We start from the raw sequence: 24,383 nt of genomic DNA, 5'->3' as shown, positions 1-24,383 counted from the left end.
CAGAACAAGGTTTCAGGAGCAAGTCGCTGGAGAGAGGTTTTCCAGAGCCCACCTCTTTTAAAAGCTGAGGATGGAGGTAGTCTTTGTGCTCCACTGGAATATTCAAAGTCAGTTTTGCGGCTGACCCAAGAGACATAATCCTGTTCCAAACTGGAAACCAGTCCCCCAACAGCAGGAGAACAAGAGGCAGATGATTTCAGAACCTAAACACCCCCATAACCTCTATTGATGGCGCTCCCCAACATTTTTTCCTGCGTCAAAATTTGCAACGCCCTCCTCAGGCACCCGAACAATGCCCGGCTCACTCCCCCGCCCCACCTGTTCCCAAGACACCCAACATTCATTCCCTCTACTTAAGCAGCTTCTGATCTCTCGCAATGACGCCTCCCCGAAATAAGAGAATCGGAGAACTTGGGGTGTGAAGTGGAGCAAAGTTCTGAGAGCATCTTCCCTGGCACTGCCAGCAGGGGGAGCTGCCGCCTCCTTCAGAACAAGGCCCCGCCCCAGGGGGCGGAGCCGACGCCATGTGCGAGATTCTGCGTGCCTGTCCATCCTTCATTTGAGCTTCCCGTAAGCAGGAGGCACTCAGAGCACGCTGACCCTCTCGGTCAAGCCCTTCATGTCCACCTCCCGCTGCTGTTCGTCCTCCTCCTCCTCCTCGTGCAGCCGCCGGACCCGCAAGTGGTCAGGGTACGGCACGCTGTGCTCGGCCGCAAACTGTTCCCACCGGGCGTCGTCGCTCTCGTGGGTGATGTAGCGCTCGCCCATCCTGCTCTCCAGCTCCCGCAGATCCAGCCAAGTTTGATAATCCTGGGAGGGGAAGGAAGAAGAGGAGAAGCTGAAATGTACCGTATTTTTCGCTCTATAAGACGCACCAGACCACAAGACGCACCTAGTTTTTTGACAAGGAAAACAAGGAAAAAAATATTCTGAATCTCAGAAGCCAGAACAGCAAGAGGGATCGCTGTGCAGCGAAAGCAGCAATCCCTCTTGCTGTTCTGGCTTCTGGGATAGCTGCGCAGCCTGCATTCGCTCCATAAGACGCACACACATTTCCCCTTACTTTTTAGGAGGGAAAAGTGAGTCTTATAGAGCAAAAAATACGGTAAATTCGTGAATTGAAGGAGATGCTTGTCGGTTGCTCTCTATGCCTGTGGTCCTCCGGATGTTGCTGAAATGCAACTCCTGACACCCTTGACCGTTGGCCACGCTTGCTGGGCGCTGGGAGTTGTAGTTCAGCAACGCCCAAAGGGCCAAAAACTCCTGCCGCCCCTGCTCTGTGCACTGCCATGGGTCACACCAAAGGATGGGGAGATATTCAGAGACAAATTGCTCAATCTGTGTTTCCCAAAACAAGACGGGAACTGCATATTGCAGCCACCTGTTGAAATTTGCACCGCTCTGAATTTTGCAATGCAGCACTCCAACCGAGCCAGGCGTACAATAATATGCAGTAGGACCCTGGTTTTCAAACGTAATCTGTTCCGGAAGTCCTTTTGACTTCTGAAACATTTGAAAAAAGGGAGGATCAAAGGGAGGGCAGCAAATCTAATTGGAAAAAAAATGAGAAATGTGTTGGGAAATCTGCATACGTGCAGCTACACACACAGAGTCAATTAGGGTTGACAACCGAGGCAATGTGAAGGAGTACATCTGCCTGGTGATACAGAGGCATGGAGACAGCTCCCTGATTGGTCAAGCTCTCTCACGGGAATAATGATTAATGGCCTACTAACTGTTACTACGAGTCAGTGTAGGAGTTGAGAGTTGTGTAAGAGAGAGCTAGTCAAAGATCTGTGTTCTGTTCTGTTCCTGTAAATAGTCCGCTGTATATAATAAACACCGAACTACAAGTTCCTGGTTCCTGCTTCGTCCATCCTGTCTGCAGCCAAGTTGCCAATTGCTTTCGTGAACTTTGCATTTACACTGCTAGGTCTGGCTAAGGTCCTGCAACTAGTCAAAAAGTTGCGAAACACCAATAGGTTTGGTGCGCCTCGGAAGCTGTTTAGGTTCCAAGGAACGTTCAAAAACCAAAGCAGTTACTTCCAGGTTGTCGGCGTTCAGCTTCCAAAACATTCAGCAGTCAAGATGTTCGACAACCGAGGTTTGACTGTATAACGGGCTTCCTCAACTTCGGCCCTCCAGATGTTTTTGGCCTACAACTCCCATGATCCCTAGCTAGCAGGACGAGGGATGATGGGAATTGTAGTCTCAAAACATCGGGAGGGCCGAGGTTGAGGAAGCCTGGTATAACAGGTGCGTTGAAAAAATGCAATGGACAAAATTGCTTCCTGTTAGCGCAAAATTGCTTTGGGGAAACATATTAGGAGAAATTCACATTAAGAACGTAAGAAGGACGAAGAACGTAAGGAGAGGCTGCAAATTCAGGACTATGGACCATCTAAGTTCAGCATCCCGTTTTCACAGCGGCCAAGCAGATTCCCTAAAGGGAAACCCACAAGCGGAACCACAAGGAACCAGAGCAATGGCAACAACAGGAATGTCAGACCAGGTGGCCCTGAAATCAAAGAGCATCAGTTCCCTGCAGATGCCTAGGACTACAAAGCCCATCATCCCCAGCCAGCAGGGCCCACGGTGAGTCTGGACTCCAGCCCCATCTCTGCATACCTGTAGCCAAGAGTGGCTGAGCGATTTATCGACGCTGTAACGTTTCCTCATCTTCACCTGGAGGAGGTTGTTGATCAGATCAATGGCTGGGCAGGAGGAAAGGGAGAAAGGAAATGATATAAGAAGACCCTTCAGGATCCGGCCGGGAATCCAAGTACAATGGAACTTCGCGTTGCGGACATAATCCATGATGGAGGCACGTCCACAACCTGCAGTGTTCGCATCCTGAAGCGCCGTGTCTGCGCTGGCATGATTTAGCGCTTCTGAATGGGGTAACTGTGCCCCTGAAAGACCAGGTGCGCAGCCTGGGAGTCATTGTGGACTCACAGCTGTCCATGGAGGCACAGCTCAATTCTGTGTCCAGGGCAGCTGTTTATCAGCTCCACCTGGTACGCAGGCTGAGACCCTACCTGCCCACAGATTGTCTCACCAAAGTGGTGCATGCTCTGGTTATCTCCTGCTTGGACTACTGCAATGCGCTCTACGTGGGGCTACCTTTGAAGGTCACCCGGAAACTACAACTAATCCAGAACGCGGCAGCTAGACTGGTTACTGAGAGCAGCCGCCGAGATCACATAACACTGGTCTTGAAAGACCTACATTGGCTCCCAGTACGTTTCCAAGAACAATTCAAAGTGTTGGTGCTGACCTTGAAAGCCCTAAACAGCCTTGGTCCAGTATATCTGAAGGAGCGTCTCCACCCCCATCGTTCTGCCCGGACACTGAGGTCCAGCTCTGAGGGCCTTCTGGCGGTTCCCTCGCTACGAGAAGTCAAGTTACAGGGAACCAGGCAGAGGGCCTTCTCGATGGTGGCACCCGCCCTGTGGAACGCCCTCCCACCAGATGTCAAAGAGAACAACAACTACCAGACTTTTCGAAGACATCTGAAGGCAGCCCTGTTTAGGGAAGCTTTTGGGGAAGCCGCCCAGAGTGGCTGGGGAAGCCCAGCCAGATGGGCGGGGTATTAATTATTATTATTATTATTATTATTATTATTATTATTATTATTATTATTCTGCGCATGCGCAAGCGACGAAACCCAGAAGTAACTCATTCCAGTACTTCCGGGTTTCCCGCGGTCCGCAACCCAGAAACCCGTAACCTGAAGCGACCGTAACATGAGGTATGACTGTAGCAGAAAGCCAGCCGATTTCCGAGGGCAGACTCTCCCCATCCCACCAAGCTCCTTTGGATAGTTACCGCCAACTGAGATCTGGCGCCAGGGGTTCGCCGGGTACATAAAGGCGGCGTTCTGGATCTGGTCGTTAATGTCCTCGTCTTCGTTGAACGGGAACGTGCCGCTGAGGCTGACGTACATGATGACTCCGACCGACCACATGTCCAGAGAGCGGTTGTAGCCCTGGTTCAGCAGGACCTCAGGCGCCAGGTAGGCCGGGGTGCCCACGACCGAGCGGCGGAAGGACTTCTCGCCAATGATGCGGGCAAAGCCAAAGTCGCACAACTTCACCTGCGGGATTGTAAAGCAAGGAAATTACGATCCACAAGCCGCCATGCGACGCGGCAAAACACATTCCGACGTACAGTGGTACCTCAGGTTAAGTACTTAATTCGTTCCGGAGGTCCGTTCTTAACCTGAAACTGTTCTTAACCTGAAGCACCACTTTAGCTAATGGGGCCTCCTCCTGCCGCCGCACCACCAGAGCATGATTTCTGTTCCTACCCTGAAGCAAAGTTCTTAAGTTGAAGCACTATTTCTGGGTTAGCGGAGTCTGTAAACTGAAGCGTATGTAACCTGAAGCGTATGTAACCCGAGGTACCACTGTATATTTTTATGCTGTGAACCGCCCTGCGATCTTCGGATGAAGGAAGGTATGCAAATTTAATCAACATCATCATCAACAACAACAACAAAGGGATAACGGCGGGGCCTTCTCGGTGGCTGCTCCCCGACTTTGGAACTCCCTCCCTAGAGGAGTTAAGACTTATTCCCTCCTTGTTGTCCTTTTGTCAGCAGGTGAAGACTTTCTTATCACAACAGGCTTTTGGGAACTGAATGCTTTTAATGAACGGGCTGGTGCTGTGCTGTTTCTATTGTAATTATCTGCATGTTTTTAATAGCTCTTTTATATTTATATGTAGTGGTTTTTTGGGTGGCTCACATTGTGTGTGTGTGTGTGTGTGTGTGTGGTGGTGGTGTTGTTGTTTAGTCGTGTCTGACTCTTTGTGACCCCATGGACCAGAGCACGCCAGGCACTCCAGTCTTCTAAGTTTTTCTGTTTTACAATACTCATTTTACATCCTTAAGATATAAATGACTCCCCTTCTTCTCTTTCCACGGTTCATTTTACATATCATAAATCCTTGCAGATTTTACAAAAACAATACCATTCAGTATTCCATTATTGCATCCACCAAAACTTGTTTGCACTGTCGAATTTATCTTAACGCTCCCAGCATTTTCACCTATACACAATTATTTCCCATATGTTCAATAAATGTTTTCCAGTCTTCTTTAAACATATGTTCTACTTGTTCTCTTATTCTATAGATTAAGTCTGCGAGTTGTGCATATTCTGTCGACTTAAGTTGCCATTATTCTTCTTCACTCATTTTCTATTTTTGGGCTAACAAAACATGGGCCGCAGTAGTAGCATATATAAATAACCTTTTTTGACACCTGGGAATTTCAGTCTGAATTATCCCCAGCAGAAAGGACTCTGGCTTTAAACAGCTTTAAACAGTTTTTTCAATTCATTATGGATCATTTCCCAATACCCTTTTAGCCTTTTACAAGTCCACCACATATGAAAGTACGTTCCCTCTACAGTGGTACCTCAGGTTAAGTACTTAATTCGTTCCGGAGGTCTGTTCTTAACCTGAAACTGTTCTTAACCTGAAGCACCACTTTAGCTAATGGGGCCTCCCGCTGCCACCGCACCGCCGGAGCACGAGTTCTGTTCTCATCCTGAAGCAAAGTTCTTAACCTGAAGCACTGTGCAGAGCGTGGCCGACTCTGGGGTTGTGGCGCTCATCTCGCTTTATTGGCCGAGGGAGGCGGCGTACAGCTTCCGGGTCATGTGCCCAGCATGACTAAGCCGCTTCTGGCGAACCAGAGCAGCGCACGGAAACGCCGTTCACCTTCCCACCAGAGCGGTACCGATTTATCTACTTGCACTTTGACGTGCTTTTGAACTGCTAGGTTGGCAGGAGCAGGGGCCACCAACAGGTGCTCACCTCGTCACGGGGATTCAAACTGCCAACCTTCTGATCGGCAAGTCCTAGGCTCTGTGGTTTAACCCACAGCGCCACTCGCGTCCCTGTTAACTATTACACACACACAAAATAATACAGTGGTGCCCCGCAAGACGAATGCCTCGCAAGACGGAAGGGTTTTCCGTTTTTGAGTTGCTTCACAAGACGATTTTCCCTATGGGCTTGCTTCGCAAGACGAAACGTCTTGCTAGTCTTGCGATTTTTTTTTCCGCTCCCCCCCCCCTTTTTCTAAGCCGCTAATAGCCTTTTAGCAGCTAAGCCGCTAAGCCTTTAATAGCCGCTAAGCCGCTAAACCGCTAATAGCGCTAATCCGCTTAGCCGCTAATAGGGTTGCTTCGCAAGACGAAAGAGACGAAGAGAATCGCGGAACGGATTCTTTTCGTCTTGCAAGGCACCACTGTAATAATAATAATAATAATAATAATAATAGGAGTTGCAATCTAGCAAAAAAAATCTGGAGGTCCATGGGGGACCCAGCCCTGCCCTAAACGAATCTTTAAGAAAACCAGCAAGGAACACTGCCTGGATCTCTCAGTTTTGAGCAGTTTGGTTCTAAAATCCCGAACGCCATTTGGGATGCATCCAGCTCTTTCTCAGACGCAAGAGGAAGCCTTACCTGAGGGAACGGCTCGGCCGAAGCCAAAAGGACGTTCTCGGGTTTCAAGTCGCAATGCACGATGTTCTTGAAATGCAGATGCCGCAGAGCCACCAGGATCTGAGCAGAAAAGACGGAAACAGCAGTGGCAAAAGGTGGCAAGGAGCAGAAAGCCCCCAAATCCTGGCCGGTCAGGATTCTACCCATATCAGCCTCCCACAGATCGCATTACATGAATTATCACAGAGGTCCCAGGGGGTCTCTTGCTCACTGCAACGTGTTACAACAGCCTTCCCGCCAGATGTTTTTGGACTACAACTCCCATCCGCTCTGACGCTGATGGGAGTTGTAGTCTGAAATTTCCGGCGAGGGCCATTTTGCCGAAAGCTGCTCTCTGTTTGCTGCTGGCTGGTCACACCTCCTGCTTTCAGAGACCCAGGCAAAGCTCCTCTTTTGCCCTTTAGGCATCGCTAGCAAATATTAGATTTTCCGAATCCCAGAATTTGTAGGGGAAGCGCATCCTCAGGCAAGGCTCTGCTGCCACCTGGTGGGCACTGGTTGACTTGCACCTTCTCTGGCTTTGGAAGGTGTATGTTTAATAATAATCATAATAAAATTTTATTTATACCCCGCCCTTCCCGGTTCAGAAAACAGGGCTCAGGGCGCCTAACAGCCAATTTAAAACACTTAATTAATGCAACAAAAAAAGCTTAAAATACGGTGTAAAACGTGAATATTTAGAATTCAAAAATCAATTTAGGGGGGAAATCCATCCAGTAATCATAGAGTTGGGATAGACCACAAGGGCCATCGAGTCCAACCCCCTGCCAAGCAGGAAACACCATCAGAGCACTCCTGACATATGGTTGTCAAGCCTCTGCTTAAAGACCTCCAAAGAAGGAGACTCCACCACACTCCTTGGCAGCAAATTCCACTGTCAAACAGCTCTTACTGTCAGGAAGTTCTTCCTCATGTTTAGGTGGAATCTTCTTTCTTGTAGTTTGGATCCATTGCTCCGTGTCCGCTTCTCTGGGGCAGCAGAAAACAACCTTTCTCCCTCCTCTATATGACATCCTTTTATATATTTGAACATGGCTATCATATCACCCCTTAACCTCCTCTTCTCCAGGCTAAACATGCCCAGCTCCCTTAGCCGTTCCTCATAAGGCATCGTTTCCAGGCCTTTGACCATTTTGGTTGCCCTCCTCTGGACACCAGGGCTAGCTGGCATGTTCCTTACCTGCGTGATGAGGAATTTGGTGAGTCTCTCGGGCAGCCGGCCCTTTTCCGAAGACAGGATCATTTCCAGCATGTCTCCGTGGAGCTTCTCCATCACCACAAAGACTTTTTCCGGAGTCTCGAACATGCACTCCAGGTTCACGATCCCAGCGTGCCTCAGGCTCTGCGGGGTGGGGGAGAAGAAGAACACAGACAAGGTGAGGTGTCAGGATGAGGCTCATAGAGTCCAGAGGGACTTAAGAGACCCCTTTTCCCACCAGCCCTCCCGCGACAACACCCACAAAATGGCCGCCGCCACCCGCTCACCTGCAAAATGGCGACCTCGTTGCGCAGTTGGCTCTCCTGTTTGGTGGGGAAGCGGAGCTTGTCAATCACTTTCACCGCCACGTCCCGGCCCGTCTTCCGGTGTTTCCCTGGGGGCGTCAAGAAGGGAAGCCTAAATTTTAGGAAGGGGCTGTTGCTGGCTGGCAGAAGGCAGAAGGTACCGGCCCAACCGTTGGGTTTAGGTCAGCAGCAGCCGCCCCTCAAACGAAATGATGGCTAAAACTCCCATCATCCCGATGGGCTATGACACTGGGAGTCCGAGAACCAACAACACCTGGCTGTCTCTGGGTGACGGACAGCTGAGCTAGACCATAGTCTGGTGATACACACAGTCCCTCGAAATTCCTTTTTCTATATTAGTTTTATTTTTCAGAAATATTTTGACATAAATACTATCCAGTACAGTGGTGCCTCGGGTTACATACACTTCAGGCTACAGACTCCGCTAACCCAGAAATAGTGCTTCAGGTTAAGAACTTTGCTTCAGGATGAGAACAGAAATCGTGCTCCGGTGGCACGGCGGCAGCAGGAGGCCTCATTAGGTAAAGTGGTTCTTCAGGTTAAGAACAGTTTCAGGTTAAGAACGGACCTCCGGAATGAATTAAGTACTTAACCCGAGGTACCACTGTATTTCCCAACAAATATATGTATTTTAACTTCTCCCCCTCCTTTTGCAGTTTCTTACATTTTTTAATTTACAACAATGCATCTCCTTTGTTACTCCAATTAATAATTACTCCCTAGTTATATTTTAACATTAATTTGAACCGTTTTTAATCCTGCTAAAGAACTTTTATGTATACAACGACATTTCAGATAATCCATGACTTTTCTCTCATCTCTTATAAAAGTCCCGTCCCCCCCCCCCCCGGTTCCTTATTGCTCCTGTAAGTTCTGCCATTTCGGCACCATCCATTAATTTAGTCTGCCGTTCCTCCTTGCCAAGTACAGAATCTTATTTCCATTTTAATGAGCACAAATAATCCTGGCTGCTGTCGTGGCAGTACCTTGAAATTCCACCAGAGGGCTGTAGCCTCTCTCTGATTGGTTACCAAGACAGCGAGTCAGAAGGGGGTGGAGCCAGCACTTTGGGAGGGAAAATAAAAGGAGCCGTTTCTGAGGGAGTTTTCAGAGGGTTTAAGAGACAGCGGGAAGGAGAGGAGAGTTTGGTTCTGGTCTGTGTGTGGAACATTTGCTCTGAGGCAAATCTTTCTGAGTTTACATAGGAGGACAGTGTTTTGTGTCTTGCGAGGGCATTTAGACAGGAGCGAACTGGAGGGCTGAGTTTGAACAAGGAGAAGTAGAAGCTGTGAGGATAAAGTCTCCTTGGGTCTCCTTCCAGTTAGGACGGATCTTGGCTTGAATATTTTAACGAACATTTTTCAGTTATGAAGAAATAAAGTGATACAAAGAAGAAAAGAAAAAGGTACCAAAATGTGCAGAGGAAAAGAAAACAATGTATGAATATATATGGGAAAAAACGAATGTGGTGATCCAATTGGTAGAAGACTAGGAAATTGACAGAAAGTACCACCTTGTTTAAGATCCAAAGTAAAAAGCTGTAACACCTATGAGTTAAGGAACTGAGGTGAAATAACTTGAAATAAGCTGAGCATTTACCATCTAGAAATCTGCAACATGTGACTGAAGAGAAACAACTGAAAATAAGCAATTAAAGCTCAAAAGAAGCTGTGCATTTACTACCTTGTTTAGAAGCCAGTAGATTTAGTATAATTATAAATTAGTTAATTCTTTCCTAAAAGAACTTGATTTCCTGACACATCATTTGTTTTGCCAACTTTGCTCCGTCAAATAAAACGTTTTTTTATTGGTTCACCTTCTGCCTGAGTCTCCAAGCATCAAAATTTTACCTCATGCAAAAAAAAAAAAAAGTAAGATAACCTGCGGTGGTTATAGAGTGTCGGATCCGCCACAACTGGTGGCCAGAGCGGTGGGATCTGCTCCAACCTGCTTTAGAGGCCAGGCTAGATTAGCAACCAGCGTCCTCTAGAGGTGGAGAGGTGTTATGGCATCACCACTCCAGGTAGACTCATATCTGGGAAAGAGAATCTAGCCAAGCTCTTAACTCACCTCCATAGACGACGCCAAATTGCCCAGAGCCCAAAACTTCATCCGGGAAGATCTGGTAGACGGTGGCGATATCCTGCAGTTGTACAAATGAATTGTGTTTTGTTTTAAAAAAGCAACCTTTGTGGGTGAGGGACTCCCCCCAAACCAAAGTTAGGGGTGAAGAGCAGGCAAGGAGAAGGAGCAGGCAAGGAGACCCGGAGACCCAGTGCTCCCAGAACTCACCACGTTCTCCTGGATCTGGCTGTTGGACACAGAGATTCGTAATGACGCTTGCCCTGGAAAGAGGAAGGCAGAAGTCAGCGCTGAGCCCATCTCCTGATGCATCACATGCCAATGCTGTACAGGGGACAAGGCCCACCTAGGTAAGGTAGAAGGATAATGGACCCCTGGACGGCTAAGTCCAGTCAAAGGCGACTATGGGGTGCAGCGCTCATCTCGCTTTCAGGCCGAGGGACAGACAGCTTTCCAGGTCATGTGGCCAGCATGACTAAACCACTTCTGGCGCAACGGGACACCACGATGGAAGTCAGAGTGCCATTTACCTTCCCGCTGCAGTGGTACCTATTTATCTACTTGCACTTTGACATGCTTTTGAACTGCTAGGTTGGCAGGAGCAGGGACCGAGCAACGGGAGCTCACCCCGTTGCTGGGATTCGAACCACCGACCTTCTGATCGGCAAGCCCAAGCTCAGTGGTTTAGACCGCAGCGCCACCCGTGTCCCTACAAGGCCCACCTAGGCTAGTACTGTCTGCGGCTCTCCAGATATCATGGACTGGGGCCAGAGAGTGAGGCTTGAAAGGGCGCATTCGGGCATCTGAGGGGTTAAAGATCCCCACTCCTGCGTGTGAGGGGGTAGGCATGGGTCGGACACTGTCAGAAGCGAGTAAATCACATGGAGTAGGTGAAGTTACTGTATTTTTCGCTCTATAAGACACACTTTTTCCCCTCCAAAAATTAAGGGGAAATGTGTGTGCGTCTTATGGAGCGAATGCAGGCTCCATGGCTTCGCGTTGCTTTCGCTGAAGCCAGGAGAGCAAGAAGGATCAGTGCGCACCAATCCCTCTTGCTCTCCTGGCTTCGCTTCACTGGAGAGGCGCTGCGCAGCTTTCCCTCTCTCCATTTCTCCTGCCGCTTCACTGAAGGGGCGCTGAGCAGAGAGGGGGAGATTTTTTTTTTCTTGTTCTCCCCCTCTAAAACTAGGTGCGTCTTATGGTTGGGTGTGTCCTATAGAGCGAAAAATACGGTCATTCACCCTAAAGTTCACAGCACCCTAAAGTTCCTCCTACCCTGATAGCTTCCCAAACAATCTGAGGCACCACCATCTTGACTGTCTTTGATCTGCCTCTTCATACCTCTTTGGGTTCTGGGAGACCAGCAGGGAGGGGAGCTGGTTGAAGCAGGGAGGGGAGACCCCCCTGGCCCCTTCACCAGCCTATCTCTGCCTTTCGGCCTCCCTCCTCTCCAGCTTCTGCATCTGCCTCCAATTCTGAACTGCTCTCTGCCACCGACTCTTCCTGCTCACTAAATCCTGTTACCACTCCAGCTTCTGACACCTCCTCCTCCCAGTCCGCTCCCTCTCATCGTCATCCCACCACCACTCTCCCCTGGGCGCTGAGCCTTCTTCCCTCGGGGGTCCCCCAGGTGGCGCCTCCCAGCATTCCTCTGCGTCCCACCAGTCCAGGACAGACACTCACTGTGGGGCGCCTCTCCTTGGGCGCTCGGAGCCCCTTGGAGGACGACCGGCATGAGGGCCTGCCGGATGGCGTTCTCCCACGTCCTGGCGTTCTCCAGGCTGTCACCGGCATGCTGGTGGTTGCTGGGGGCGCCGCTTTCCCCCACGTAGTAGGTGGCTTTGGCCGTGATGATTTCAAAGCAGTGAGGGTTGGCGCCCGAAGGCAGCAGGGAGAAGTCCTGGGCCGGACCCACGGCCAAGATCTCCGAGAGCGGAATCTCCTACAGGAAAAGGAAATGGAAATCAGCCTTCATTGCTCAGCCCCTGATCTCATGGCAATCAGGGAAGACCAACAACTCTCCCCCTTGGCATTTCCAGCAACTGGCGTTCAGATGGCGTTCTCCATGCCAGGCATAATGTGATGAACTTCTATCATGTTGCCTCTTTCTCGCCTTTTCTCTAAACTAAAGGTAAAGGGACCCCTGACCATTAGGTCCAGTCGTGACTGACTCTGGGGTTGCAGCGCTCATCTCGCTCTATAGGCCGAGAGAGCCGGCGTACAGCTTCCGGGTCATGTGGCCAGCATGACTAAGCCGCTTCTGGCGAACCAGAGCAGCGCACGGAAACGCCGTTTACCTTCCCGCCGGAGCGGTACCTATTTATCTACTTGCACTGGTGTGCTTTCGAACTGCTAGGTGGGCAGGAGCAGGGACCGAGCAACGGGAGCTCACTCTGTCATGGGGATTCGAACCGCCGACCTTCTGATCGGCAAGTCCTAGGCTCTGTGGTTTAACCCACAGCGCCACCCACGTCCCTCTTCTCTAAACTAGGAAGTCCCAAATACTGCAATCTTCTTTCACGGTTTCCTCGCCCTAAGCTGATTTCATGAGAACACCACGCATCCCATCTGATGCTAAGTCAGCGGTTCTCAACCTGTGGGTCCCCAGGTGCTGTTGGACTACAACTCCCATCATCCCTGAGCTCTGGCCTTGCTAGCCAGGGGTGATGGGAGTTGTAGTTCAGCAACACCTGGGGACCCACAGGTGGAGAAAGGCTGCGCTAAGTGATGTAGTCATTAAGCCAAGCCAGAGCAAGGGCAAAGTCTCCTGCTTTCACTCCAGCGCATCTGTTGGTCAGCGGCAGGGGATGCCATCTTGGCTGCGATCTAGGGCCAATGGTGTCATGGTCCGGGGTCACAGAGGAGGGGGACAAAGACCCACAACTATTTCTGCTGTGGGGTCCCTGTCTCGAGCACCCCTAGAGCGTGAAAGGGGAGGTTTTTAGCCACGGTGGGCTCCAAAGCTAAGCATTTAGGAGCAATGAAAGCACAAGGTGCTCCGGTTTCAGGAGAACGGTGCACGTTCTGTTATGTGGCTCTGGGATAGCTCAGTCAGTAGACTCTTGATCTGAGACTCTTAATCTGAGAGTCATGGGTTTGAGCCCCACATTGGGCAAAAAAACCACCTGCGTTGCAGGGGGTTGGTCTAGATGACCCTCGTGGTCCCTTTCCAACTCTTCATTCTATGATTCTATGTGCAATGGAAAACACAACTCAAGCCACTCCAAAAGAAGACATTGGAGCACTCCTAATCGTCTGCCCATGTAAATGCACAGAAAATAGCAGATCTGGTTGAAAGACGCAGCTTGGGAGAGCTGCATCGATCGCTGCAATGCCTCCCTAACCATAATTGCATAATTATAAGATTATCACATAATCTTAGAAGAGGCACGGCTGTGAGCCTATCATGCAGGGACTCTGCATTTCTGAACTTTCAACTGCACTATCGTCTCGGACCGCAAAGGAGGAGCAAAGAAGAGGTGGGGAGCCTTTGCCAACCTGGTGCCCTCCAGATGTTTGGAACTATAACTCCCAAGAGCCCCACAGCTGTGGATCAATCAAACCTTTGCCCCCCACCCCGGAGCCTTCCTTGCAGGCAGAGTTCTTTCTTCCCCTTAGGACATTTGGCTCAGCTTCAGAAAATATTTGCAAGAGGGCAGTTGCTGCCCATAAATCCCACCCCCCACTCCAGCTTCCCCATCCTCATCCACACTGGGGACCCTGAATATTAGGGGATGGCCGATTTACCTTGTAGTAGCGACTGCTGGTGTTGTTTTGGAAGAGAGTGAGGCATTTGCTGTCCAGTCGCCAGTAATGGCGTTTCCGCTGCAGAATGGGGAAGAGAGAAAAGGAGTGTTTTTACAGGTCATGGCATTCCAGGTGTTGTAAAAGGTAAAGGGACCCCTGACCATAAGGTCCAGTCGTGGCCGACTCTGGGGTTGCGGGGCTCATCTCGCTTTATTGGCCGAGGGAGCCGGCGTACAGCTTCCGGGTCATGTGGCCAACATGACTAAGCCGCTTCTGGAAAACCAGAGCAGCTCACAGAAACACCGTTTACCTTCCCGCCAGAGTGGTACCTATTTATCTACTTGCACTTTGAAGTGCTTTTGAACTGCTAGGTGGGCAGGAGCAGGGACCGAACGGGAGCTCACCCCGTCGCAGGGATTCGAACCGCCGACCTTCTGATCGGCAAGTCCTAGGCTCTGTGGTTTAACCCACAGCGCCACCCGTGTCCCTTCCAGGGGTTGAAGGAGGCCTTAAAAGCACCTTGAGGGCCCAATGCAAGACTTTCACACGCATACTTTCACACGCAGAGCATTAATTCCATACATTGACATGCGCCATCTGGTTATCTGCCGCCCAACATGCTAAGAGCTGCAGGAGGGGCTCTGTTTGCAGCTCCATCAGCACCTAAGGTCTGCTGTGGAACAGCACGGAGCAGGGCCTTCTCTGAGGTGGCACCCCGGACGTAGGAGTCCCTCCCATTCGAGACACAGTTGTCCCCCACCATGTTCACAGATCTGTGACGTCAAGATGGAATGTTGTCTTTTCCCTCGCAGGTCTACGGAGGTGAATAATGTTCAGTTTCTGTTAATTGGTTCTCGTGGGAAACTTGCAGATTCTGGCTTCGCACAATTAACTCAAGGCAGTGTCAATTTACTCTTGGCAGAAAGCCCAGGTCTGCTTGACCTAGAAACTACTTACTCTGATTGGTTAACGACCAGCACTCAACTCTGTTATCTAGGAATGCTAGCACAGTTTGGTGTGAGGTGTGTTAGGAGTAGAAGTGCTGTGTATGGTTAAGAGAGAGAGAGAGAAAGGAAGGATTTATTTTGCTTTGTTTTGTATGCAGAAACTCTGCTGGTTTTATTTTTTCTTTTTTAGTAAATCCTGTAAATAGTTATTCTGAGTCTAGCTGACTAGTCATTACCGCCGCAACTAGCTTCCTCGCTGTGCAGGAAAACTCTGCTACGTTTGGGCTAAAGCCAATAGGGCTATGCCTGACACTTCAAAGTTCCATGAAATAATTGGCTTCTGTGCTGCTAGGCGGCCATTTTAGGATGCCTGCTGTTTTATTTTAGGTTTCATTGCATTGCATTTTAATAAAATTCTAGGTACTGCCCCCTAGAGCATCCAAGAGGAAATGTGGGTTATACAGCAGGGCTCACTTCATCGGCTCGTCCAAAAGCTCAGCTATCCCTAGTACTTCAAGACTCCCATACAAGTGCCTGGCTTAAAACCGTCTATCAAAAACTTCACTCTTGTGGCCTATCCCCACAACACCTACTCACTATGGGCCCTACTAAAGCAAACAGTCTAATTGGTCAACGTCTGAAAGATATCGAGCATCAGAACAACTCGGCCACTATAAGGAAATTATGCCCTTGGTATGTTCATTTTCCACCTTTCCATTTTGATTCTCTGGCCCCATATCTGCACAAACTTATTATCCCAAAATACAGACGTGCTTTTACACTTGCAAGACTGGATGTTTTGCCATCTGTGGTACTTGAGGGTTGATTCCAAAAGATCCCGCCTGAGAAACGCCTTTGCCCCTGTGGAGACGGTAGCACCGAAACAGCGGCACACGTCCTCCTGTCTTGCGCTCTCTACAAAGACCTGAGGAACGAGATCATCGCCCCACTCGTCCTAACCATCCCAGGGCGCTCAACCACTGCCACAATGTCCTTCTATCAGATCAAAATGAGCAGATAACAGCAAAGGTTGCTAGGTTCATAGCAGGGGCAATCAGAATTAAGGGCCACTAATTGACGGCTGATTCAGGCCTTTAAATTGTGCTCTTATATCAAACTTCCTTTTCTGCGTATACTGTAATGTTTTACTGTTGCATGGCCATTGGCTAATGTGAATAAAGTTTTATCTTTTATCTTAGCTCAGCTCCATCAGTCTCCTTCTTACCCTGAACTATGCCAACTGGTGATTATAGGAACAGCTGCTTAGAAATCGGTACCCGAGTCTCGATTTTGATCTTCCTCTTCCCTCCCTGTCCCTTTTTCCTTGCGTGCCGTGTCTTTTTTTTTTTTTTAAAGATTGTAAGCCTGCAGGTGGGGATTTATCTTGGTTGACTCTGTGTAAGCCACTCAGGGATCTTTTTCGGATGAAGGTGGGGGGCAAGAAATAAATAACAAACAATAATCAAGATCAGAGCTTGTAAAAGTAATAAATATTATTAATAAAAAAATAATAATAATCAAGATCAGAGCAATAGGCAAGAAAGGAAGGCGCCAACTCTTCTTGCTTGCATCGCTCCATCGCTAGAAGCAGCAAGCGAGAGAGAGAGAGAGAGCAAGAGAGCTCTGAATAATAGAAAGGCCCATGCCCCAAGGAGCTTACAAAACCTGCATTTTGCTGGAGGAGCGAGGATAAGCATAAGCAAGCGTATGACTGATGGTGCTATGAAATAAAATCAATCCAATGCCCTTACCTCTCTCGCCCTGACCTAGCCACTGTGATCCACGCGACGGTCACCTCCAGACTGGATTACTGTAACTCGCTCTACGTGGGGCTGCCCTTGAGACTGACCCAGAAACTCCAGCGGGTGCAGAATGCCGCGGTGAGACTCCTTACGGGGTCCTTGCCACGGGATCACGTTCACCCGGTGCTATACCAGCTGCACCGGCTCCCAGTGGAGTACAGGGTCAGGTTTAAGGGGCTGGTTTTAACCTTTAAAGCCCTATATGGCCTAGGAGCCTCGTACCTACGGGACCGCCTCTCCTGGTATGTCCCACGGAGGACCTTACGGTCTTCAAGCAAAAACATCTTGGAGGTCCTGGGCCACAGGGAGGTTAGGCTGGCCTTGACCAGAGCCAGGGCTTTTTCGGCTGTGGCCCCGATCTGGTGGAACGCTGTGTCACAAGAGACTAGGGCCCTGCAGGACTTGACATCTTTCCGCAGGGCCTGCAAGACAGAGCTGTTCCACCAAGCCTTTGGCTAGGGCACAGCCTGACTCCCTCCTTCGGCAATCTTCACAGAACTCTAGCCCAATGGTTGCCATCAATTTGATTTGCATTAATTTTATAATGAAATGATTTTAGAATGTTGTATTATTTTATTGTTGTTAGCCGCCCTGAGCCCAGCTTCGGCTGGGGAGGGCGGGATATAAATAAATAAATTATTATTATTATTATTATTATTATTATTATTATTATTATTATTATTATTTCCGTGCAGTACTCAGAGGCTGGGGTTTGTTCCAGAGGCCCAGCCTCAATGCCCACCCACCCCAGTCTCGCCCCACTCTCCCCACACCTCCAACTCACCAGGGTGTCCTTGTTGCTGAAGTGAACCACCCAGCCTTCCTTCAAAGCCGTGCTGGACTTGCGGGTCGTTTGCCGCACCGACTGGACCACTCGCATCAGGGGGATGTAGCCCATGGATCTGGAAGAAGAGGCAGGAGGTGCGCTTTAAATTTGGTGGGTCTGAAAGTGCTGGGAGGGGGAAGAGAGCCACAACAGATGCAACTAAAACTGGGTGCGTGTGCTCATGGGAAGCCCCTCGGGATATTTTAAACAACTATTTATTGAACTCGTATTCTGCCTTTCGTCTGAAGACCACAGGGCAGTTCACAAGGCAAAAATGCAAAATGAAAACACAATAAAACAAAAATACAAGCAAAAGCAAAACAGCAACTTCTCTCTCCCACCCACAGTTAAAAGGCAATAGAACTTTTTTAAAAACTTGAATTTGTTTACCGCCCTTCATCCGTAAACCTCAAGGAGGCCCGCAACATAAAAATACAAGATAATAAACACGCCTGGATGAAGAGAAACATTTTTGCCTGGAGCCTAAAGCTATGCCATGAAAGCGGCAGGTGAGGATCGGGAGATAATGACTGTTCCTCAAATTTTTTATCCTGCCCTTCACACCGTGAATTTTCCCCCAGCCCCAATTTGTCTTCTTCTTTTTTTCCCTTTTAATTAACGTTCTTATGTCACATATGTATACATTATCATATTACATTACAGGGCATATTATAATATAATTTCCAACTCTTATGTACTCTACAGTGGTGCCCCGCAAGACGAATGCCTCGCAAGACGGAAAACCCGCTAGACGAAAGGGTTTTCTGTTTTGGAGGTGCTTCGCAAAACAAATTTCCTATGGGCTTGCTTCGCAAGATGAAAATGTCTTGCGAGTTCCTGCAGGGTTTTTTTCCTCCCCCCCCCTTTTTCCCAAGACGCTAAGCCGCTTATCAGCTAATCCGCTAAGCCGCTTAACAACTGATCCGCTAAGCCGCTAAGCCGCTTAACAGCTGATCACTAAGCCCCTTATCAGCTGATCCGCTAAGCCCGCTAATAGCGCTAATCCGCTAAGCCGCTAATGGGCTTGCTTCGCAAGACGAAAAAACCGCAAGACAAAGAGACTCGCGGAACGGATTCTTTTCGTCTTGCGAGGCACCACTGTATATTTATCATAATTTAAGTACGCATGCCACCCGTATCGGATGTCATGCCCTTCTATATCTAGTACATCCGTATTGCTTAAAAGGAACCAGTCCCTCATCCATGAGAAACAAGCAGCCTCATAGTATAATTTTAAGTCGGGGAGACCAAAGCGCCTCCCCTTTCTTTAGTATCTATTAAGACCTTATGTTTTATTCTTGGTCTTCTCCCTGACCAAATGATCAATGTTGTCTTCCTAACAAACCTGTGAGGTAGGCTAGCCTAGGAAATGGTGACAAGCCCACAGTCACCCTGTTGAGCTTCCCTTGGTTTGGGTGGCATGTGTGAGATTTGCCCCACCACAGTTTATCTTCCCCACAACCCTGTAAGGTAGTGTTAAGCTGAGAATTGGTGACAGCTTCACAGTCACCTAGTGAGTTTGGCGGCTATGTGAGGGATTCAAACCCAGGTCTCCGAGTCTTAAGTCAACACAGCCCTCTGGTGCCACCGGCAGCATGAGCGTAGAGGAAAAGGGGGACTCTAGGACCGAGCCTCAATAGCTATTTTTATAACACGACATGAACAAATAAAATACTAGAAAAAATGGGATTCTTGGGAACGCCAGGGCAGAAATTGCCATGCCAAAGGTTTAAGACTACAATTCCCATCACCCCCAGCCTGTTCTTATGGGAATTGTAGTCTTAACACTGGTAGAGGACAGAGGTTGTGCTAGAAAAATTTTCCTTTTGAAGGAAAAAAAGGAAAGTGTAATGAAATCATGGGAGAGGTGGATGGGGAAACCGCGAAACCTTTTCGAGAGAGGATGCGAGTTATCTTTGCCTTACAGCCTAGTGAAGAAATCTAGACCATGAAAGCCATTCATTTTCATTGCCAGATCAGTAGCAACGGAACGTTAACAAACATTGCAGCTCCTGTAAGGGGAGTGAAAGGTTGGATCCAGCCGTGAAGGGAAACCCCATACAGGACCTAAGGAAAGAAAACGAAGCTGTGGCTTCAGGGCTGGCCCTTCCTCACCCCCGGGACTTGCTGTCGTCAGAGTCCTCGCCCATCCTCATCTCGTTCTCTGAATGGGAGCCGGGGATGATCCCAGAGTCGTCCGATTCATCCATGAGCGAGTTCTTGTCGGCCTCACTGAGGTCGCTGGCTTCTTCCATCTGCACATCTGGGAGGGTCATAGGAGAGGAATAAAATATATCCAAGACTTCTCCAATCGTTGGGGCAAGGCCGTAGCTCACTAGTAGCGCATCTGGCTTTGCGTGCAGAAGGTTCCGGGTTCAATTCCAGGTAGGGCTGGGAGAAACTCCAGACTGACACTCTAAAGAGCTGTTGCCAGCCAGGGTAGACCAGGGGTAGGGAGCACCCGGCCGTTGGGCCAATCTTGCCATGCCTGGGAGTTCAATTTGGCCCACAAGGCTATTCCCCCTCAAGGCACACCCACCTGTCAATCAGCCGGCATCACTGATGATGACAGATGATGGGCGAGAAGACACGATGGTTGTTACTATAATTAATTCATTCATTAATTACAATCCTGTTTTCAGTGGGGAACAGGATTGTGCAACCAAGGCAAGATTTAATCCCCACTCATCAGCTGATGAGCATGGAGGTTAAAGCCCTTTGCAAAAGCGCTCTTTGAAGTAGCTCCACGCTTCTGCTTTAAGCAAGTAAGCAGCAGTGGCGCGAGGTGAAGGAGAGGAGAAAGAAGCTTGTACAATTCAGGGTTTCCTTCTCGTCTCTTTGCCTCCTTGGCTACAAAGAACTTCTTCAAAGAGTACTTTTGCAAAGAGCTTTGAGCCAACCCAACCTTTCTGTTTCAGCTTCTGGAGGCTCAAACAGAAGCCTTACCCAGATGATCTACACACGTTGAAATGGTGGGTCCTAAGCTAAATCACACCCATCTCAAGAGTTAAAACCAGGTCCCTCCCCTCCAGCCACCTCCACGCAACGAGAACAGCGGCCGTCACTCACCTCCGCCATTAAACAGCGTCTCCCCCAGGCAGTCATTAGGCACCCGAGTGGCGCAACGTTTGTGGCAGTTGAACTTGCAATCTGGAAGAAGTTGGGGCAGGAGGCAAGGCGGGGTGGAAGATCAGCAGCAGGTTAAAAAGTTTCAACTGGAACCTACAACTAAGCCTCTACCAAGCAGAGCAAAGGATACTGGTCTAAATGGACCAATGGCCAGACTTGGAATAAAGGAAATGCAAATGTCCTGCCTTGGTGTTACTGGACTACAACTCCCATAATCCCTGAACATGGGGCAAAGCTGGCTGGGGATGGTGGGAGTTGTAGTCAAAGAAGAATGCAGGAATATCAAGGTGCAGTCTCCCACCCAATTTGGAAAAATACCGGACCCTGCTTAGCTTTGCAAACATGCTGGAAGTTTTATTGCTGCAGTCCAACAAGTCCTGAAGAACCACAGCTGAAGATCTCCAACACAAGGCAGATGGGAGGCCCAGAGCCCTCCCTTGGCGTCCCATCCCCCCCTCCTCACCTTTGCATTGGAGGCCCTGGCGGAAGAGGCCTTTGAGGAGCTTCTTGCAGTACTGGCAGACGGTGGGCCGGGTGTAGGAGTGGATGAGGAAGGTGTGGGGCACTTTGACCTTGGAGAGGAAGAGCTTGTCTAGCTCAATGGGGCGGCCGATGTAGGTGGAGGAAGTCAGCCGGCGGGGGAAGGTCTCTATCAGGCTCCGGGTCTGTGAGGAGGTGAAAGGGGAGCCGGAGGGAGAAGGATCAGCTGTGAGCAAAGCCCCAGGGCATAGAAAAACACCATCTCTCCCCTGAGGCATTATGTTTGGGACCCACCCGATTCACTGAGTGCCCTGTTCTCAGTAGGGAATAGGATTGTGCAGCCAAGGCAAGATTTAATCTCCACTCATCAGCTGATGAGCATGGAGGTTAAAGCCCTTTGCAAAAGCGCTCTTTGAAGTAGCTCCACGCTTCTGTTTTAAGCAAGTAAGCAGCAGTGGCGTGGGGTGAAGGAGAGGAGAAAAAAGCCTGTACAATTCAGGGAAGGGACCCCCAAAAGTCATCTATTCCAACCCCCTGCAATGCCATCCTTGGGTGGGCTCGAACCACCAACCTTCTGATTAAATAACCACTCGCACTGATCCATCGCACCACAGCCAGGACTGTGCTTTGCTTTAAACTGTTTTTAATGTTGTTTCAAGTCGTCGTCATAGTACAGTGGTACCTTGGTTTAAAATAGCTTAGTTTATGAACAACTTGGATTAAGAACGCTGCAAACCCAGAAGTAGGTGTTTTGGTTTGTGAACTTTGCCTTGGAAGCAGAACACATTGAGTGTGTTGCATCTGTAAATTGAGTCCCCCGCTGCTATGGGAAAGCACACCCTGGTTTAAGAACGCTTTGGTTTAAGAACGGACTTCCGGAATGGATTAAGTTAGTAAACCAAGGTAAAGGTAAAGGGACCCCTGACCATTAGGTCCAGTTGTGACCAACTCTGGGGTTGCGGCGCTCATCTCGCTTTATTGGCCGAGGGAGCCGGCGCACAGCTTCCGGGTCATGTGGCCAGCAGGACTAAGCCGCTTCTGGCGAACCAGAGCAGCGCACAGAAACACCGTTTACCTTCCCGGCGGAGCGGTACCTATTTATCTACTTGCACTTTGACGTGCTTTCGAACTGCTAGGTTGGCAGGAGCAGGGACCGAGCAATGGGAGCTCACCCCATCGTGGGGATTCAAACCGCCGACCTTCTGATCGGCAAGTCCTAGGCTCTGTGGTTTAACCCACAGTGCCACCTGTGTCCCAAGGTACCACTGTAATAATATTTATTTGATTGTTTATTTATTTATTTTCTGCCCATCTGACTGGTTACCCCAGTCACTCTGGGTTGCTTCCAGCAAATTAAAACACAACATGACATAAAACAATAAAAACTTCCCTGTACAATTTAAAACGCAGTTTAAAGCAAATCACGTCTTCACCCTGGAGGTGCACTCCATTGTCTCTCGAGGCAGACATAGCTGTCAACTTACAGATTTGAAAATAAGGGACCAGCAGCCTCAGAAATAAGGGATCAGCAGCCAAAATAAGGGATTTTCAGAGCACAGGTATGTTCGACTTCTGAGCCCCTCCGAGCCAAAGGCAGAAAGCCCAGCCAGAAGCCAAACGAAGCTTCAAGCGGTGGTTCCCACAGCGTAGCAACCCGGCAAAGGGGATGCAGCAAGGAAAACCACAATCACCTCTCCGCTGGGAAGCGCTGAGCAAAGGCGAGTCCCCAGGCAACGCGGCCGATTTGATCGGCACAAGGCATGCAAGCTCCACCCCCCAGTCGTTCTTATTGGGTGAGCAACGCATCCAAGCAACACAGTTGGAGCCTCCCTCCTCCCTGACCGGCAGGGAGGGAGGGAGAGGAGCTGCTTCCTTTGAAACCCGGGAAATTTAAGGGACATCATCAATAAGGGACAGCAGCGGGACACGGCGCTGGGATAAGGGACTTTCCCGCCAAATAAGGGACGGTTGACAGCTATGGAGGCAGAGGGATGCCAAGACAAGTTCGCCCCAGAACCAGGTGGGGAGGCGGGCAGAGCAGACCCACTCCCAGCCAGCAGGGGGCGCATGTGCACTCACCAGATCTTCAGAGCTGGAGGGCAAGGAGTCCGTGATGGAGAGGCGCAGGGACTGAGAGTTGGCCAAGGAGGTGGAGGAGAGGCGGCGCTTCCGGGCTCCGCTGCAGTTGTTGGGGATGCTGAAGGCACAGCGCTTGTGGTAGTTCAGCCCGCAACCTGGGAGGAAGATTAGGAACGTCAAAAACGGCAGGGTCACGAGGTTGGCAGCAGAAACAGCACAGGAGAGAGGAAGCCGCCTTAAGCCCATTATCATCAATTATTCTTTTTATTATGTATTTGTTTACACCCTGCCTTTTTCCCTGACAAGGGACTCAAGGTGGCTTACAGATAAAATAAATAAGAACAGCTAGAAACATGGGATGCAGGGACAATCATTAAAGAACAATTAAATGCTGATATAATTGAAATTTTATGTACAGTGGTACCTCGGGTTATATACGCTTCAGGTTACATACGCTTCAGGTTACAGACTCTGCTAACCCAGAAATAGTACCTCGGGTTAAGAACTTTGCTTCAGGATGAGAACAGAAATCGTGCTCCTGCGGCAGCAGGAGGCCCCATTAGCTAAAGTGTGCTTCAGGTTAAGAACAGTTTCAGGTTAAGAACAGACCTCCGGAACGAATTAATTACTTAACCCGAGTATAGTTTTATACTCCTGCTTGGATTACTGCAATGCGCTCTACGTGGGGTCACCTTTGAAGGTGACTCAGAAACTACAACCAATCCAGAATGTGGAAGCTAGACTGGTGACTGGGAGCGGCCGCCGAGACCACATAACACCGGTCTTGAAAGACCTACATTGTCTTGCAGTATGTTTCTGAGCACAATTCAAAATGTTGGTGCTGACCTTTAAAGTCCTAAACGGCCTGAGCCCAGTAGACCTGAAGGAGCGTCTCCACCCCCATCGTTCTGCCCGGACACTGAGGTCCAGCGCCGAGGGCCTTCTGGCAGTTGCCTCCTTGTGAGGTGAGGTTACAGGGAACCAGGCAGAGGGCCTTCTCGGTGGTGGCCCCCGCCCTGTGGAACGCCCTCCCACCAGATGTCAAGGGGATAAATAACTATACAAATTTTAGAAGGTCACCCTGTGTAGGGAGGTTTTTAATGTTTGAAGTCTTTTTTTAAAAATGTATTTTTATTAATTTTTACATGAAATTTCCGAAAAAATAAATAAATACAACGTATTTTCTCATCTTATTCAGTGTTTTGGACTTCCCTCAACCACATCTGAAGATTTTTCAATCTTTATCCCCT

At 49.3% G+C, this 24,383-nt stretch overlaps 1 protein-coding gene across 1 annotated transcript in view; it reads right to left on the bottom strand.

Annotated features, from left to right (window-relative positions):
- Positions 1–330: 330 nt before the first annotated feature.
- Positions 331–24,383, bottom strand: part of PRKD2 (protein kinase D2) — a 54,976-nt gene continuing 30,923 nt past the window's right edge. Inside the window, exons 4-18 of the mRNA XM_028742146.2 lie at positions 23,134–23,288; positions 21,038–21,239; positions 20,515–20,595; positions 19,561–19,708; positions 17,404–17,521; positions 13,871–13,948; positions 11,807–12,065; positions 10,334–10,386; positions 10,112–10,184; positions 8,003–8,109; positions 7,698–7,859; positions 6,479–6,577; positions 3,829–4,096; positions 2,629–2,714; positions 331–810 (exon numbers count right to left, since the gene is read on the bottom strand). Coding sequence (XP_028597979.2) covers positions 586–810; positions 2,629–2,714; positions 3,829–4,096; positions 6,479–6,577; positions 7,698–7,859; positions 8,003–8,109; positions 10,112–10,184; positions 10,334–10,386; positions 11,807–12,065; positions 13,871–13,948; positions 17,404–17,521; positions 19,561–19,708; positions 20,515–20,595; positions 21,038–21,239; positions 23,134–23,288 — 2,114 coding nt within the window. The 3' untranslated portion in view covers positions 331–585. The remainder of the gene's footprint in view (positions 811–2,628; positions 2,715–3,828; positions 4,097–6,478; positions 6,578–7,697; positions 7,860–8,002; positions 8,110–10,111; positions 10,185–10,333; positions 10,387–11,806; positions 12,066–13,870; positions 13,949–17,403; positions 17,522–19,560; positions 19,709–20,514; positions 20,596–21,037; positions 21,240–23,133; positions 23,289–24,383) is intronic.

This window comes from Podarcis muralis, chromosome 7 (assembly GCF_964188315.1).
Source record: "Podarcis muralis chromosome 7, rPodMur119.hap1.1, whole genome shotgun sequence".
Lineage (NCBI taxonomy): Eukaryota > Metazoa > Chordata > Lepidosauria > Squamata > Lacertidae > Podarcis > Podarcis muralis.
The sequence above is the reverse complement of the archived record's forward strand: the minus strand, read 5'-3'. Positions and strand labels throughout refer to the sequence as shown.